At 49.2% G+C, this 17,440-nt stretch overlaps 2 protein-coding genes across 4 annotated transcripts in view; both read right to left on the bottom strand.

Moving 5' to 3' along the window:
- Positions 1-250: 250 nt before the first annotated feature.
- On the bottom strand, positions 251-1,330 carry TTC36 (tetratricopeptide repeat domain 36). 2 transcript variants are annotated; one of them, XM_027737749.2, is made up of 3 exons: positions 1,222-1,330; positions 786-974; positions 251-714 (listed from the first exon to the last, which is right to left on the bottom strand). In XM_027737749.2, the coding sequence occupies exons 1-3, from the start codon at positions 1,328-1,330 to the stop codon at positions 446-448; spliced, it is 567 nt and encodes a 188-aa protein (XP_027593550.1). In that variant the 3' UTR covers positions 251-445. The 2 variants fall into 2 exon arrangements, with proteins under 2 accessions (XP_027593550.1, XP_039241747.1); XM_039385813.1 differs by having other exon boundaries at positions 786-997; positions 1,230-1,330.
- Positions 1,331-3,074: 1,744 nt separating this feature from the next.
- KMT2A (lysine methyltransferase 2A) overlaps positions 3,075-17,440 on the bottom strand; it is a 40,145-nt gene continuing 25,779 nt past the window's right edge. Inside the window, exons 22-36 of one of the 2 annotated variants that reach the window (XM_027737716.2) lie at positions 16,992-17,150; positions 16,587-16,704; positions 16,424-16,502; positions 16,012-16,172; positions 15,176-15,361; positions 10,226-14,537; positions 9,856-9,936; positions 9,272-9,336; positions 8,720-8,890; positions 8,116-8,190; positions 7,683-7,857; positions 7,201-7,308; positions 6,720-6,803; positions 6,199-6,328; positions 3,075-5,812 (exon numbers count right to left, since the gene is read on the bottom strand). In XM_027737716.2, the coding sequence (XP_027593517.1) occupies positions 5,537-5,812; positions 6,199-6,328; positions 6,720-6,803; positions 7,201-7,308; positions 7,683-7,857; positions 8,116-8,190; positions 8,720-8,890; positions 9,272-9,336; positions 9,856-9,936; positions 10,226-14,537; positions 15,176-15,361; positions 16,012-16,172; positions 16,424-16,502; positions 16,587-16,704; positions 16,992-17,150 (6,180 nt within the window). In that variant the 3' untranslated portion in view covers positions 3,075-5,536. The remainder of the gene's footprint in view (positions 5,813-6,198; positions 6,329-6,719; positions 6,804-7,200; positions 7,309-7,682; positions 7,858-8,115; positions 8,191-8,719; positions 8,891-9,271; positions 9,337-9,855; positions 9,937-10,225; positions 14,538-15,175; positions 15,362-16,011; positions 16,173-16,423; positions 16,503-16,586; positions 16,705-16,991; positions 17,151-17,440) is intronic. The other variant, XM_027737717.2, reaches the window with a different exon arrangement.

Below are 17,440 nucleotides of genomic sequence, written 5' to 3'. Positions count from 1 at the left end.
TCCCTCCCTCTGGCCGGGCGCCGCAACTGCCGCCCCCGAGCAGGACCGCTGCGCGCAGCCGCCGGGGCAGGCCCGCTGCACACGAGAGCGGCACCCAGGAGGGATAGGGGATGCACCCTCCCGTGCACCCCATCTCCCTTCTTCAACGGAGGGGCCCAGCCTCACACCCACCAGGGCCCCCATCTCAGCGGGGCTGTGCGCGCTCGGGAATCGCGGCACAACGCCCGCAACGCCGCAAGCGGAGCCCAAGTGCCAGGGACAGGAGGACGTTTATTGGGAGTGGAGCAGAGCAAGACACAAACAGCAAGGCACTTCGGTACTTCCCGTCCCCGGCTACCAGCCAGGAGGAGGAACAGAATCTCTGACACCAGAGATAGACCTTCTCCGGCAGCCAGGACGTGCCTGCCTATAGGCCACCTCGGGAGCATGGCTCTACCTGGCCTACTCACTCGGTCCCAGTGCCATTGGGGTTGCGCAGCCGCCCCAGCATCTCACAGAGCATCTGGTTGCAGAGCGCCGAGTAGGGGTTCAGCAGCACCAGCTGCCGCCGGGCAAAGGCGCTGCCCAGGCGTGCCGCGCACTCGAAATCCTGCCGAGCATCTTCGTCCCGCGCCTGCAGCCGGTGGATGAGGCCACGCTGCACGAAGCTCTGGCAGGCGGCCCGGCCGCGCCCACGGCTCAGGCGGATGGCAGTGTCCAGGTCCTGCAGGGCACCTGGTGAGGGGGAGAGGGGCGTTGGTGGGGTATGGGGATACCAGGGGACCACCCGCTCCTGTGCTGCTCACCTGCCACGTCCCCCCGCAGGCGCAGGGCCTGGGCCCGGTTGTTGTAGCCCGAGGCGCGCTCAGGCAGCAGGTGAATGGCCTCGCTGAACCGCTCCAGGGCCGTGCTCACATCTCCTGACTCAGCCGCAGAAACTCCCTGCAGCTCCAGGTCCCGGACCTGCTCCAGCAACTCCAATGGAAAAGCTTCCACTGTGGCAATGCAAACAGGAGCCCTTGGCTAGGAAGTGGTGGCACCAGGACACCCCGTGGGCTGCAAGCCTTAGTGCCACCCTACACCTCCAGTCCAGGGAGGGAACAGGCACAGGACAGGGTGGTGAGGTCCAGCCTCAGGCAGGAACTGCTCCCAGCCTGCAGAGCCTCCTTCCCTGCCTGCTGGCTCACTCCATGGGGACCCCGCCACCAATTCCAGTGAGAACCCAGTGCAGTGTCACCTCACCTTCCAACTCGATGTCCTCCTCCTCCTCATCCAACCCTGGGATGTCCCCAAAAGGGGTGCTGGGGTTAAAGATGGTCTGCAGGACAGCCCTGTCGTTCGCCGTGGCCATAGTGCCCTCTGTGCCACTGAGGCCTGTGATGGGGCTCCAGGGGGAGGCTGTGGGTTGGTTAATGTTCACACTGCCAGCCCCACCTCACCCTGCCCCATCCTATTGCAGCCCAGGCGTGAGGCCCCACCACCCGGCCAGTGCCCCCCATGTGCACTGGAGCTGAGGGCTCCTCACCAAACACCCCGTGCAGCCCTCGGTGCTGGCCAGGGGCTCCTGTCCCCAGTGAATTTCGTGGAGGAGAAGCAGCTTCTCAATCCTCAAAAAGAAATGGAGAGCAGCCCTCTGCAGCAATAAACTTGACATGTTTATTAATTAAACTATCACTTAAATAAAAAAAAGTGCATAGAAAATAAACATGTTTAAAAACTCCTTTGTTTTTTTGTATTTTTACAACTATGTACACTTTTTATTTTTACATTCAGTCTTTTGCAGAGCTTTCAGCATTTTTTTAAACTATTAAAGTATTTCCTTCTTCCCTGTGGCAGGGAGTTAACACTGATGTACTTTAGACACGTTTCCTCTTTTTTTTAAAAAAAAAAAAACAAAAACAACCAGAAGCTTGGAAGAACACAAGAAAAAAAAACGTTTTGTTATACATGATAAGTTGTCAAGAAATGTATTTCTAGAACATAACCTTGCCTTTGTAGAGCTTTTTTTTTTTTTTTTAAACAATTATTCACCTACCTGTAGTTACTAAAGAGACTGTAAGTTCAATAAAAGAAACACCACAAGTATAGTTCTCGGCTGATAGACAAAGCTACTGTACCTCGTTAAAAAGATACCAGGAAAGCACAGAGCACATTTTTCCCTATATGCAGGTGGTACCCCAACATTCATAACCAAAACGAGAGGAAGGAAAGGAAGAAACCAAGTTGTACAAGTACTGACTGTAACAAGAAGGGCCGGGAAAGGCCGAGCCACCCGCTCCCGGCTCCCTGCCCTGGCTGCCAGCGGGAACGTGCAGCAAGGCTTTCCCAGCGCCGTGAGCAACTGTAACACAATCCTTATCTATAGTGTTAAGAGAATTAAAAGCCATGGACCGATACTGAACTAGGCTTCATTACACGGTGCATTACTATATTAGTTCCTATATATACTGTATTTATAGTTATAAAAAAAAACTTGCGAGTGTTGAGAGTGGACCAGTGTATGGGTGAATGGCATGATTCTGCACAGACCGTCCTGCTGAAGAACCTGGTATTGCTTTGAAATGAAAGAAAACCAGAAAGAAAAGATACCCAGCCCTTTGCAATGACCCGCTTCTCCTTTAAAAAAAAACCATGTCGCTTTGTACAAAGAAAAATAAACGCCCTAAGGTTCCTTTTTTAGTATTTTCAGATACCATGATCTGTGTCAGTCCTTATAAAATATACATTCATACATGGGGAGCTGGGTGCTCCCGACTGGCTGGGGCGAGGGCGGGCAGGCTGAGCCCCCGCGGCCATGGCTGCCCCGGCCCTGCTTCCGCTCGCCCCACGGGCCCGGGCACAGCTCCCCGGGGGTACAGACAGTTTCACTGGCCACAGCAGCTCCCGCCAAGGCAGCCGCCACGGGAATAGCAGCAAAGCGGGCAGCCCGCCGGCTCGGCTGGTCCCGGCGGGAGGAGGATGCCTGGCACTTGGATCTCGGGGGGCTCCCCCCGACCCTCCTTCCCACTTCTCCCCACGTGGGGTGGCTCTGGGCAGCGCTTCCCAGCGGAGCCTCCTCCCGCAGCCAGGACATCGGGAGGCGGCAGCAGCGCGGTGGAGCTGAGCTCTGGGATAAATTCATGGGCTTCGCCACAAGGAGGGCTGAGCCCTCACCCTGCGTCAGAAACAGGGAAAGAAAAGGGCCGAGAGCAGCCATGCCCGGGGCCACGGGGCCCAGATCCCCAGGGCGGGCACTCTCCGGGCTCCTCAAGGTATGTGCGTTCCCAAACTGTCAGTGCATCAAATCATCTCAGTAACAAATGCAGCGTCAATGTGACTTTGCTTTCAACAGTTACCACCAAATTATCCTCACACAGTGCAATAACGAAAGGAAACCGGCAGGTCACGACCCTCCAAGCGCTGTTTTTCCTCCTCAGGGCAGAGGAAGAATTCTCAAGACCCGAGAGGTGCAGATTCAGGGTGCCCCTCTGAGAGACCTGGGGAGTCAGCAGCTGTTCCTGGTCCCTTCCCCGCCAACTGCCCTCGGACCCACCGGCTCCTGGAACGGCCGCTGACCTACCCCACAGGGACAGCTCAGGAAAGCGAGAGCACTCTCTGCTTTCCCCTCTCTGCAGAAAAACCCATCTGTCTTTGAGGGAGAGACTGAAGGAGGAGGCGCGTGCCCTAGACCGGCCTCTTTCATCCCAGAAAAGAGGCATCGAGGGTCAGGTCTCTCATTCGGTCTCGCTTTTTTTTTTTTTTTAAACCCTCCGCTAGTGCACAGCAAGGCGGAGTCGCCTCCTGCCCGGGGCACAGACTGTCCTCCTACTGAGCCAAACTCCTCCCACGCTGGGCAGCTCTCCCTCCTGCCCGCATCCTTACAGGCAAGTACAGTTTAAGGTCCAGCCAACCCTCCTGGAGACAGTTACTGAAGTCAAAAAGGCAGAACAAGAGTAGAAAACAAAACTAAAGCAACCCCCCCTCTGGAGAAAGGCTCAGACTGTGTCCAGCCAGGTATTTCCTAGAACCGTCCTATGAAAATAAAAAAATCATTAAAAAGAGATTCTCTTAAATTAGGATAATACCACTGTTTAAAAAGCCTCGTCATAAGTGCTTTCCCCTATGAAGTGCTTCTCATAGAAAAATATACAAAATATATTTACATTTATAAAACCTTAAATACTAAACTGTAAACAGAACAGAGCAGAATCCAATGTCGTCGCTGTCAGGGGCTCTCACTTCTCTCTCAGGTTTTGCTCTGAGGCGCAGGGCAGACCCCGTGGGGAGGAGGACTCACGCCGCTCCAACCAGGATGGTGGTGTCCCTAGACTCATCCAGACCCCGCTTGGTTCCTGAGCCACCACCTCACATGTTTCCTATGGGTTTTGGGATGCTGTACGGACAAGGCTGGCTGGTGCTTGGCCTTGTCTTTGCAGAGAACTTTGGCTCCATTTTGGTGCCCCTCCCGTGCCTTTCGTGGAACACGTGACTACACCCAGACCACGAACCACGACAGGCACGTGCCCAGGGTCACTCCTCTGCCTGCCCCCCTGGCCCTGGGACAGTGTGGCATGGCAGAGCAGAGCGGGTGCCCCCACACCATTCCTTCCTAGCTCCTGCCCTACAGTGGTGTGTGGCTGAGTCCAGGGCCACCTTACACCACCCCTCTCTCCTTAAAGACTTCTGTCCAATCCCTTGGACCAGCTCCATGGTGACCAAGACACTGCTGGCTGGCAATGCCAGGAGCTTGCTGAGCAGAGGAGGATGCCAGCTGCTGGAGACAAGATCCAGAGAGGAGCACTTCCCTCCCACACAACCAGGGAGGGAAGTGCTGAAGCGGGAGCCTTTGCTGGCAAAGATTTACAGCACCCCAACTATTGGCACAAGCCCTCTCTGCCAAAGAATGCCAGGAGTTCCCCTGCTCTCAGGCAGGGATTTCAGAGCAAGGTGCCAGCCAAACTCCCTTCTGTCTAGTTGGGGGCTGCTCTGTTCTGCTCTCCTTGTGAAGGCAGCTGAGCCAGCCCGCTGTGCCGCAGAGCCCTGCGCAGGCAGAGCAGCCTCCTGCTCACAGATAGTGTTTTGCAGACACGCAGTCCCCGGGGGAGAACTGTTGGCAAGACACAGCCCCTCTTCCCAGGAGAAAAGCTCACTCAAGCTCTGTGCTACCCAACCTCTGACTCAGCCCTCAGAGGAGAGCTCTGAGCCAGGACATAAAAAGGGACAGGACCCACGGCTGCTGCCCTGCGCCTGCTGGGCTGACCTCCCCTCCCCTCTCCCACTCATTAGCCCCATGCTGAGAAACAAATATGGGGGCAGGGGGAAATGAGAATAGCAAAAACATAACCACGCTGAGGATCTTCTCCAGCCGCCCCGTGTCTCTCACAAGGGTGAGTGTGCACATGCGAGACATGAAGATGTGGACTCGGACAAACACAGCCGCCAGTCAGGTCCCTGAGCCCAGCCCATCTTCACTCCTGCTTCCAGCCTCTCCATCCTGTCCAAGCAGCCGGAGAGGGGCTCACTCGAAGCTTTGGTTCGCCCCAGGCCCTCCAGGGCTCACTTGCAGCTGATGGAAGTTCTAGTTTAAAAACTTCCTGCACTTCTTGGCGCCGCAGTTACAGGGCAGTTTGTTGCTGGCGTCTTCAATGGGGAACTTGTAGTCGTAGGTGAGCTCTTCCCCTCGGTAGATTTTGCGCATGGCGAAGATGACAATGTGTTTCTGGCCATCGATGTTGATGACCCGGGAGTAGCAGTTGGGCTCACAGGAGTGGTTGATGAAGCGGGCCGCGTTGCCGTGCATGGTGGCATCCACCACTTCAGAGTCGTCAATGCGGAACATGTAGCACCCGATGCCCTGCAGAGGGAGGACAGAGAAGGGTCAGCACGGGCAGGGCAGGCACAGCCACCCCAGCAGACAGCCCGGCTCCGAAGCTGAGCCTGTGTGTGTGTCTGCAGCCTCTCTCCACTGGGCCCCGTGGGCTCCCACCTGAATCATTTCATTCCCGCACTCACTGAGACTGGCCCGAGACCCCGCCCAGCCCACAGGAGAGAATCAGAAGTGCCTCTAAAGCTCCAGCAAGAATGGAAATATCCCAGGTATTTACAGGTTTACAGGTATGTCTGTAAACCCAATCTGCGATGTTCCAAACACAGTTTTCATATAGGCCTGTCCTACCTTCACAGCCACTTTCTAGTTCTCCCAAATTCTTTAAGAAACGTCTACAAAAGCCCAAAACTCACCTTACTGTCGTAGTATTTCTCTCGTTTGTCAGTGAGGATGGAGCGAATGACATTGCCTGAATATTCGATCACCATCTCACCTGCATCAATGTTCCTTTTGCAGAACAGACCCCGGCCATGGATGGGAGACCTAAAATGCAACAAGAAAAGTGAGTATTTCAAATGAGACAAGCAAAGATCAGGAACATCAGATTGCAAAGGCTGCAGAAAATGAGTTATTCATGACAAGGACCACCGTGGTACTGTTACCCTTCTCTAACAGAACACTAACAAGAACAACACCAGGTCTCTTTGCCCACATCTGAGCACATACCTCAGCTATTGCCAAAGTAAGCCAGCATGGAGCAAGTGGTTTGTCCTGAGGATTACTTTTTAAATACATAACTTGGGCAGGGAGAAGGAGGAGGTAAAAAGCCCAAGCCTGCTTTTTTTCCCTGCATTTTGCAGTCTGGCTTTGCAGAAAGTTTTCAGTTTCCACTGTCTCCTATCCCCGAGGCAGCAGTACCAAAGCAAAACCGTACCTGTAGACACCAACTGCCTCCTTGGAGGTCTTCTTCAAGTGCCGGAAGCGCATGGGCATTGGCAGATCCATACTGGTTGCCCTCCTAGAACAAAGAGGCGCTGCTAAGTGACAACCACATATTATCTGAGGCACTTTCCAAGACTGATTAATTCAGACACTGTGACACTGCAGCCCACAGAGAACACAGTCAAAATAAATGCTGTGTTTTCATATATATGTAAAAGATAATTTCCTCCCCAAATTCTCATCACGTTGTTTTACAAGGAAAAGAAACATTCCAAGGCAGAGTGGTCTGATGGTCACCTTCAGCTGTCACCTCTCTTGCTATTGAAGGAGTCACCTCTATGTCTGGTAGTTCTTGGCAGCTTTCAAGGTTTAAAACATCCATCAAAGCACACAACGCATAACTAAACCCCATCTGCTCACTTTAACACCACAGCATTATTTTCCCCTTTGAACCTTTAAACCCTGCTGCATACCGGGCCGATTTCAGCTGTACTTCTTCCTCTTCCTCATCATTTGGGTTGTATTCTGGTGGCTGTCGGTGTTTAGAAGCCAAGAAATTAAACATATCAAATGCAGATTTCCTGCAATTTAAAGAGACCAAAGGGAGTTTGTTATACTGACTGACAATAAACATGTGGTTGCCACAACAGTCTGACATGTCTGCTGTCTCACACCTTCTCCACTCTGTCCTCTCTTAAAGCCCCTGTGCATCAGGGTAAGGCACAGCCCAAGAACAGCTCCAGCCAGGAGCTGTTAAACCAAGCAACAGGCCACAAAGTGGCACAAGAAAATGTGCAGACTGCAAAGATGCCAAATAATTGATTTTCATGTGCCAGTTGGTAACATTTAACCAAGAGCTTCAGAGCTGTGGAGCTTTGTTGCTCCTGCCCTGCCATGGCATTAGTTATTGAGCCAACGGGCCCTTAACCCCAACGTCAACAAAACTCACACTTGCCTCAGGTGGACTTCGGCCCGAGCAGAGCCATGTGGGTTCAGAGGAGGTTCATTGGCCTCCTCTGGCTTGTGAAATCTGAACTTGTAGTTGTGGCAGTGCTTTGCTCCGTACAGTTGCTCAATCAGGAACACGACAGTATCATGGATAATCCCCAGCATCCTCAAACCATTCACACCTGGAATAAGAAACAGAGCACAACAAACACTGTCAGTGCAGACTTGGAGCAGGAAGATACAGCAGCTTGTCACAGACAGCAGGGGCACTACACAGCTGTCACAGCAGCACTGCATTAGCTACTGCATTCCACGTTAAGAGTTTCCAATCCTTCCACTGGGAAGAAATTATCCTCCATAAATCAGGTGGCAGCTGAATTGAAACTCTTAAGACCTCAAGATGCTCACAGAGACATCTGTTTGTCTGGGCAGGGTGTTACCTGCAAAGGACAGCTGCTTCAGGCGGGCATTCGAACGGGCCTCCTGGACCTTGTCAGTCAGTGACTTCCAGGCATCTGCACCATACAAACAGATGACAAACAGTGACCGAGTATTCGAGCACCGGGGTGCTCATATTTAAATAAACTAATTGGAGAATATGAAGTTTTCAACCTTCCACAGGGCATGAATTAAGACCCTCGGATCTTAATTGCTTCTCCATCCTCTCAAAAATTCACTTTGGCATAAAGGGAAGGCAGGGTATACTACAACTGGTCTGGAGGAAAAGTCTGGATACCCAATACTCCGTTGTGTGATCCACACTACCTATTTCTTGACAAACTAAGGTTGAATACCATTGGTCAATTGATAAAACAAAATGAGACAGCAACATACATGTCACTGAATATATTCCATTGAAAAAAAAATAAAAACAAATAGAATTCAGACATGGTCAGGAACAAAGCTTGTTCTAGGGCTGTAAACCAAGAGATTTCTCTTTTTTTTTAATCTATAAAAAAGCAAGTAAGAGGCCCTCAAAAGTCACAGTTTTACTTCTAGTAAGGACAGCTAAAATCAGTACAACCAACACTGCATGGTTCTCACCTTCAATGCTTTCTGCGCAGATCTGAAAACCATCATCACTAGAGATCTCAAAAACCAAACCTTTTTTTGGTTTCTTCTCACCAAGACACTCTTTCCTCTTTTGTTCTTGTTGAAGCCAAAACATAAGAGGGGAGCTGAAAGTGCTCTCTTCTTCCTCGAGAGCTTTTGAGCCTAGAAAAGACAGGAGCCAGCATGAAGATGGGAACTGGAAATAATGATGCTTTTTCCACCTGTCGTTCCACAACTGAAAATGCCTTACTGACTTGCCTTTTTACCAGTACATCCAATCAAGAAAAAATTCTAGAGTGTCAAAATAAGAGTGTGAAATCTCAAATGCTGAAATTCTCACAAACCAAAAATAGAGACAAAACTATTTGTCCAAGACCTATTAATAGCAAACAAACCTTTCCTCCCTTCATAGCAAGAATAACACAAGTTATATCTCTGAGCCTTTCCTTAAGAGAACAAGACACATAAAAATCAAAACTTCAAACACCACTTTCCTGGTCCTGGAGAACCCCAAGACTTGGTGTGTTTGAAGAAGTGATGTACCTGCATTTTCTTGCTCATTTACTGAGTTCTGTGTTGATTGAGACTCTGGGAGCACTGCCATTTGCCTTGGGAGGGAAGGAAGAGAACATGGAGAAAAACAGTCAACAACCAGCCTTATTTCCTCACCAATCCTGAGCAGTAGTCTATGAAATCTTGAGAACTAGACAGAAAGAACCTTCTTCCAGGTCGAATATTCTGACACCAGTTCAATTGGAAATGAACAAACAAAAAGATTCTACTCAGTAGCATTTCTGTCTGCAGCCTCTATTGGTCTGTGGGCAGCAGCCTAATTTCACACAGGCTATGATCTGCTCTGTGTCAGCCCCACTCAGGAATAAGGTGTGTGCTAACACACGATCAGGCATCGCTGCACGAGCGTCTCCTCAGCAAGCACTGAGCTTCCCAGAGTTACACACAGCTTAATGCAAAATGGTTCCATATTGCAGCTAAACATGACAGTGTGCTCCCCACTGAAAGCTCCTCAGACATTTCAACTAGGAAAGCCAGACTTCCCGCGTTCTCTGTACAAACGTCCTTCAGCTCAAGTGAGCAGAATCCCACAGAAAGGTCTGTTCATCCCTTACCCTGCAGACTGCCCACATGGCTTCTGCGATGGCTGATCTACGCTTGCTGCATCCTGCGCATCTGCCTTCATAGCAGGAGTCCTGGAAGAAAAAGATTTGGGAACATTCAAAATACCTGCCAAGCCATGTGTGCTCTAAACAAGACTGGAAAGCAGGAACAGATCCACCAGTTCCACAGAACTACACAAGTAGTAACAGCTGCTCCTGTGATATGAGGAACCAGATCACACTTCCAGCACCACATCAGAATCAAAGCTTGCACTTCACAATTTGCCTTCACTTGAAGAATTTGCTGGAGAAACTAGTGTGAGATTCTTTCTCATATTGTTAAAAAACCTCAGGGATGAGCAAAACCAAACTCTCCTCTTACCCTGTAGCCAAGACCTGGGGTACAGCAACAGCCCCTCTGTCGGGAGCGTGAACTTCAGAAGAACCAGCCCACGCATGAGAAGTTTTGTGCTTCTTTCCATTCCCTTTGTCTAACAGTGGCTGGATGCGTTTGATTTTTGGCTTCATTTTTGTGGGACCCAGCACGGAGCTACTTGCAGACTGCTGACCAGGTGATGGGGAGCCTCCAGGAGATGCTGAGCTGGCATGCATCACTGATGAGGAAGCCTTGCTTTGTTCGAGTCCGGTGTTGTTTGGAGCATCAACCAGGTGCGGAAAGCTCGACAGCTGCGTTGTTGCCGAAGCTGTGCTAAGGTCCAGCTGGGAGGAAGCAACCCCAGTTTTGCTGGCTAAGAGCTGTGTCATGTGCTGAAGCTGGTACGAGCCTTCTGGGTCAGCAGATGACGGAGCGACTGTCATGCCCATTGTCTGTGCTGAAGGCAGAACACAAATGCTTGATGCAGCTGTCATGGCTGCCGTAGATGGAGTCTGAGATGCTCCCAGTTGTGAAAACATCCCAGAACTTGGTGGTAAAGTCATGTGCTGCTCCTGAAGACCAAGGCTTTGCTGACTAGCTTTGATCAGGAGGTTGCTTATCGAACCAAGGTCCCCTAATAATCCAGGGCTTGTTAATGTTACAGAACTTTGTCCCAGAACATGACCAGGAACTGATCCACCAGTAGTAGGGGCTGCTGTGGCCTGCATGGATACAACGTTCAGCACTGAGGAACTCGATGTTAGGCCCGATACAGGCCCTGCTGGGAGGTGACTAGCATCTGGACCAATAACGCTGGGAGACGTGCTGACTGCAGTAGTGGTCCCACCTTGTGGGAGCAAAGATGTTTGCTCAAAATACATGACACCAGACTTGGACCTTTTGATAATATTGGGGACAGTTCTCTGGGATGTTGAATTCGCAATGGTTCCCAAATCCAGTGGGTGATTGGAAATTTGGGAAGGAGCAAAATTAATTAAGGTCATGTTAGAGACCATGTCAGGAGGAGCTATAGCAGAAGCAGTTCCAGAGGGAGCCAGCTTCTTGTTCTTCCGTGACTGCAGACGAGATATGGGCCGTTTCTTGCCTAGGGCAGCAGCTGGTGTAGAAGCAGTGGTACCAAGGTCTGTCCTCTGACTAGCTTCGGACACTAAGAGCTGAGGATCGGGAGGTGGCTGCACCCCAATCAGAAGACCTGGCGAAGGACTGCTGATGTTGGGTGGGAAGCCAGTCTGAGCAGCTGTGGAGAAGGGATGTATATGCTGGTGATGGGACATGGGCAGCAGACCCTTGCTTGTGGGAGGGAATAAGGACTGAGATGAAGGCAAGCTTGGATTTAATCCTGTGGTCAGCGTGAGCCCGCTCCCCATGGGCCCCAGCACCGAAGCATTGCTCTCCATCACACTCTGTGCAGAACTAACAGAAGGTGTCAACTGTATCTTTTGGGTGACACCGTTGGGTAGAGTCTGGAGGACATACAGGGGCTGCATGTTTTGATTGACTACCAGAAGTTTTTCTGCGGGCGGCTTGAGGTGGGGTGGCGTTGTCTGCACCGCAGCGTTGGAGATCTGTGAAGGGCCAGGACTGTCTGTGGAGTTTGGCACGTACTTCTGGCTCTGGAGGGGAACGGTGGGTGACACCGGCACCTGGATACCCGGAGTCCCGCTGTTTCTTGTTAAATCCTGGTTGCTGCCGTGCCCTTGCTCAACGGGGCCACAGGGTGGGCTGGCTATATGCTCTGCATCTATGTGACCCTGGATGAAGTGATCGGGAGTCATGTGTCCTTCAGGGCTCGGGTCTACCCCTGGACTCAGGAGAGCTGCATCGCCTTCCCCCGAGGCAGATTTTTCTGTAACTGTCACTCTCTTTTCCCCAGACTCTGTGGAAGGCAAGGCAAGCATTGACCTCTCTCCCGAAGAGGAAAGAGAAGACTCCGAGATGACAGCGAGCCTGTTGTGATTTTGGCTGGGCACCGTAGGGCTGCGAGTGGTCAGAACAGAGAGATCAGAAGGAAGCTCCAGTGGCAATTCAAACTGCTCCTCTGCTGATATAGAGGAAGAGACGCTGCTGTCCACAGGCTCAGCAGTGGGCAGCTGCTGGGAGAACACCTCAAACAAACCCATATCCTTGCCACGGTTGCTGTCGAGACCTAAACCTTCTCCAAGTGTCAGGAGTTCTGATGATGAGGACTCTGGACTTTCTCCCAATGCCTGCATAGATGGTGTGTTCTTCAGTACAAAGTCCATGATATCAGAAGGGAGGATGTTCCCACAGTCATCGCTGTTGTTATTGTCAGAGTCGGATTTCAGAAGTTCTGTGTTGAAAGTGTCCAGTAAGTTCTTGTCGGAAGGTGTGCTTGCGTGAGTCCTGCGGCCTGTTTCCAATGAACTCAGCTGCACCTCCAGTGAGTCCTGACCCTGCGCTTTAACCCTGCTCACAGGGTGGCAGTTATCAATCTTGGGGTCAGTTTTGTGGACAGTAGAGCTCTTGGTGACTTGTACTTTCTCTCCAGTTTCTTCAGTTCTATCCATCTTTAAGTTCTCTGTCCCATTTTCTTTGCCACTCCTTTTAGTGACCTGGCTGACTTTTCTGGTTGTTGCTGTAACACTTGTATCACTTTCAGTTCCATCATCCACACCGTCTAGCTGTGAGATTTTTGGAAGATCGCACTGCTCCTCCTCCCTGAATAAACTATGGGATCCAAGCCTCTCCTCCGTGTTCGAGGAAACCACCGTCCTTGTGAAATTATAGTAGTATAAGTCATCTTCATCTGATGTGCTCAAGTCATCTGCGCCATCCACTTGTCCTTCTGCAGAACGCTTCCCTCGCTTCTTGCCAGTTGAGTTACTGTAGAAGGGAATGTCTTCCTCTCCATAGGACCTCACACCATACAGAGGAGTCAGTCCAAAGAACATATTGGATCTGGCCCGAGCACTTCTCCGTGGATACCTCCGCTTGTATGAGCCTTCTTCTTGAGCTTTAGCACCATCCTGGAGCATCAAGTTGTTATCCTGAATGGGCAAATTTTCATATGTGTTATTTTGAGATTCCTGTGCTGGCGCTTCATTTGGGCTTCCCTGAACTACAGGGTTCTCTTCTGGGCTTTCCGAAGCCAAGGAGGGCTCAGCCAGAGCAGCCAGGTCTGCCCCAGCAGACTGAGTTTCGGCATCACTTTCCTGCTGTGCATTTTTAGACTGGTTTTCACTTTCCATCTTGAGAGGAGTCAGAGTGACTTTAACGGTGCGTTTTCTGGGTGCCTGCGATTCCTTAGGGGCTGCTTCAACCTGCACTGATGACCCTTTAGATGGTCCTTGTGAAGGTGGAGACTTCTCACCAGCTTTTTCAGCAGGAATATTATTACATAACCTCTGACTAATTTGTTCAGTTGCCAAGCCCTGATGGCCAAATTCTGGTTTCAGGTTTCCTTCATCACTGCCTACTGCTTGACTTGACTCTGTAAGAGATTTCAGAGAATGCTTCTCTTTAAAACTGTCTTTCATTAACTTTTTACCCTTCTGACGCCTCTCTCTGGGGGCAGAAACTACTTGCTCACTTGCTGCAGGAGATCTGCTGTTTACTCCAGCAGACTTCAAGGTCTTTGCATCCGTCTCATCAGCCACAGTTGTTTTCTCTGGCTGTACAGGTTCCACATGCTGATCTCTGTCTTTCCTTGGGCCTCTCTGATGCAAAGGTGGAAAGGCTATTGCTTCTTTGGAAGAAAATGATCCTGAACACTCTTGAAAGGTTCCTATTTTAACATTCGCTTCTGTGCCTGATGAACTGGTTGGTTGAGTGGACACTTTGGAGCTTCCTCCAGGGACAAAAGTATGAGCTGAATAATCTGGGTCCTTTGAGGTCACCGCTTTCATTTTCTCTCCCTTAGAAGGTGCACCTTTGGCTATCAAATCTGAACTGCTGGAATGTTTCCCTTCCATAGATGGAGATGCATCCAGCTGGTAAGTTTTACTTCCAGTTGTAGGTGCTGTTTTCTGGGAGCCTGAACTGGTAGAGCAACTTTGAACTGGAGCACTAGGAGGACCCGTGTTCACCGACCCCACAAAGCGGTCGGTACTTCTGACGGTCAGTTCATGTTCTGAAGAGGCCCCCAGGCTGGAAACTGAAGACACACCATGCCTGGAGTAAGTGTTCCCAGCTCGTGCAGGGGAAACCATTCGGAGTTTTGATTGCTGCTGTGACAAAGAAGAGGTGCTGTGTCTCCGAGAACCAATGCTCTTAAGTCCTGAGGACAGCAAAGGATCCCCTACTGTCACTATTTCATGGGTCACTGGGGTAGGACTTCCTGAGAAAAGAAGGCAAGAAAGACTGTCAGATGACCTGAAACCTTCACAATCAATGCACACCCTATTCCTTCATATAAAACACAAGAAATTAAAACCCAACAAAACCTTTCAGCCAATTAGCACCAACATAATGATGATACTTGAGATAAGTGTTAAAAACCTGATACTGTCAACCAGGATTCACCATGTGGAGCTGACAAATTTGCATCTCAGGGTTTGGTACCTCAACTTTAGATGGGAATTTTCAACATCAGTTTGAAACAAAACATGAGTCATTCATACAGAAACAGCAACTGAATTACAATACCACATTTCTGACTCTCTCTAGAAAAATACTGACCGAGATGTTAAGTCCCTAACTTTTATCACAGCTCTTCTGGGTCACTACTACTATATTGCCCAAATGCTGCTTCTTTATCCCAGGGGAATGTTTGTGTCAGTTGTACATTTCTCAACAAGCCACCTCTACCGTGTTTTGTCAGAACTTTCCTCTCCTCAAGCCTATTGCCATTTCACTCCTTTCTTTAGAAACAGAACATAACACCCCATTCTGAAGGAAGCCAAAAAAAAAAGGCACAAACTAAACAAAAATATTTTCAAAACAAACCTCAATCAAAGTCAACAGCACTAGAAATACCTGCAGAGGGCAACGGCCTAGATCCAGGAGACCTCTGTGTGGATGGATAACTTGGCGCTCTGATCCTGGGGCCCTTTGAGACCACTGGATAGTAACAGGAACTAGAGGTCTGAGAATGCAAGGGACGATCTGGTGATGGTGGGTTTACAATTTCAGGTGTATTTTGGCTGTCTTTCGGTAGAGTTTCTGTTGTTGTATAAAAGAGAAACAACATATAAGCCATCACTGAACTCTAAAAGCTATGACCTGATAAAGTGTATACTGCTATCAGGTTCCACTTTGAGAAACAGGGTGTTTGTTAAATGAACACAAAGTCAAAGATCTGCCATCAGATAATACCTGGTTTCTTCTCATAAGAACATTTTCAAATACTTGTAGCAATACATTAATGCTCAGCTTACACATCAAATTCCACTATGTATTTATAGAGTTTAGAATTCTATGTTGACAATGACAACTATAAATGTTTTAAAAATCTTTCACTGCTTTACCCTGGGATACATGAAAACAATTTGGAAATACTTAAGCAGTACAATATGACTATTCAACATTGCACTGAACCCCCATATTACAGACCAACACTGACACTTCAAGTACAGTTTGAAGTTTTAGATCACTAGAAAATTCTATAAGCTGTAGACTAGAAACCATCCCTGCAGCAGTGTCCGTTTGGCTGAAGTTTTCAAAGTTAGCAGTACAGTCAGGACCTTAAAGTCTTAAGATGCTGTAACATAATTTGGAAGCCTGAAGTGGATTCTAGTCCAAATCTGTTTAAGAGATGCACTGTGGCAAAACCATACAGAGAATATACTTCTATAAAGTCCTTAAAAGATTACCTGTAAGGGAAACTGGGCTATGGGCAATTGTTCTGTTATCATCGTGCTCTACAGTGCTGTTAATGTCAGGTTCTATGACTGGAGGTCGGCACTCCATGATCTTGCAGGTATACACGCAGCGCTTCCTGGCATCTGTTGTGCTCCAGTACACCCTGGAGCACCTGGAAGATAATTCAAACATAAAGTAATTTAATCAACAGTTGAGTAAACCTCATTCCTGTTTCAAATTTTCAGTTTCTCAAAACTACATGGGCCAAAGGCCTCCTGGCAAAACATGCTGCACACCCAGCTTAATCAGAGATTCCTCAGCAGTGTAGGGAAGCTACAGTCAATTTTCCCATATGTTATTTCAGTTCTGGTTTGGCATGAAATATACTGAAAGACATCAAATCATGAAACAGTTTATACTCACTGATAGCCGATGGGAAACAACTTATCTTCACAGTCTGAGAGGTCATTCAGAATTCCTAAACAGTCTATTGTCATTGAACCTGAGCAGAGAGAGGAACAGAACAGTTCTGTGAACCACATTCCAGCACCAAAGGTGGATCAAGTATCCAGAGACTAGATCATACCAATCATCATGTGGATGTTCTCTGGTTCCAAGCCACTAAGAAATTTTCTTCTCAAACTTATCCCTTCAAAGTCCACAAAAACTCTCCTAAGAACTTCAAACCCATTCTCCGGAACCACCTGGAACAAGAAACCACAAAACTACTCATTAAAGGAACCACCACATGTATGCTATGCAGCCTGTCCTACTCAATCCTCAGTTTGATCTTTTGGTTTTTGAACTGCCACACAGCACCACTTGCCAAACTGCCCCAGGCCAGTTGTACCACTGACATCTTTCGAAGAGCACTGCGGTCCAGCCCTCGTTCGTGAGGAACACACTCAACATGAACTTCTAAAAAGTGCTCATAGTTACAGGCTAACCCCACCTTCAGAGTGTGAGGCAGACCAGGACAGAAGAATCTCACCTCTCCTTTGATCAAGTCACGATGCCTCTGGCAGTAAACTTTCTTATCATCCAGAAAGACACAGTTCTTGGCTCGTGAACACATGAAATGATAGTTACTGGTACAGGAAGTGAGGCAGCAGCCTACTGTGGCACCTGACTTCTGGCAGAACTCACATCTCTGCAAAGGCAAAAAAAAAAAAAGTTAAAATTTAATCTCTTCTAAAACAAGACCACCATTACTGCTGTCAGTTGTTTTTTTGGCACAGACAGAAGTTTAGACTAATGCCTGATCTCCCACTTCACTGTCGTTCCATTTCACTACAGTGACTCACACGCAAAAGCGAGACATGGAGGAGGAGGTAAGAGGAAGAAGGATCCCTCATATAGAAGAACTTTTGTGGACTGGTTCCTCCAGGCCTCAGACTTTCCTGCTTCAGCTCCATATCCAACTCTCACATTTGCAAGCTT

Source organism: Pipra filicauda, unplaced genomic scaffold (assembly GCF_003945595.2).
Source record: "Pipra filicauda isolate LSUMZ 115617 unplaced genomic scaffold, ASM394559v2 scaffold437_size563383_pilon, whole genome shotgun sequence".
Lineage (NCBI taxonomy): Eukaryota > Metazoa > Chordata > Aves > Passeriformes > Pipridae > Pipra > Pipra filicauda.
This window is presented reverse-complemented; position numbering and strand designations above follow the sequence as displayed.

Excerpts from the sequence above, each read along its gene's own strand:
- TTC36 (XM_039385813.1), bottom strand. The coding sequence starts at position 1,330 with ATGGCCACGGCGAACGACAGGGCTGTCCTGCAGACCATCTTTAACCCC. Across the intron at positions 998-1,229 it reads GAGGAGGAGGAGGACATCGA|GGCTCCTGTTTGCATTGCCA; the intron begins GTTGGAAGGTGA and ends TTCCTAGCCAAG. Across the intron at positions 715-785 it reads CCTGCGGGGGGACGTGGCAG|GTGCCCTGCAGGACCTGGAC; the intron begins GTGAGCAGCACA and ends CCCCCTCACCAG.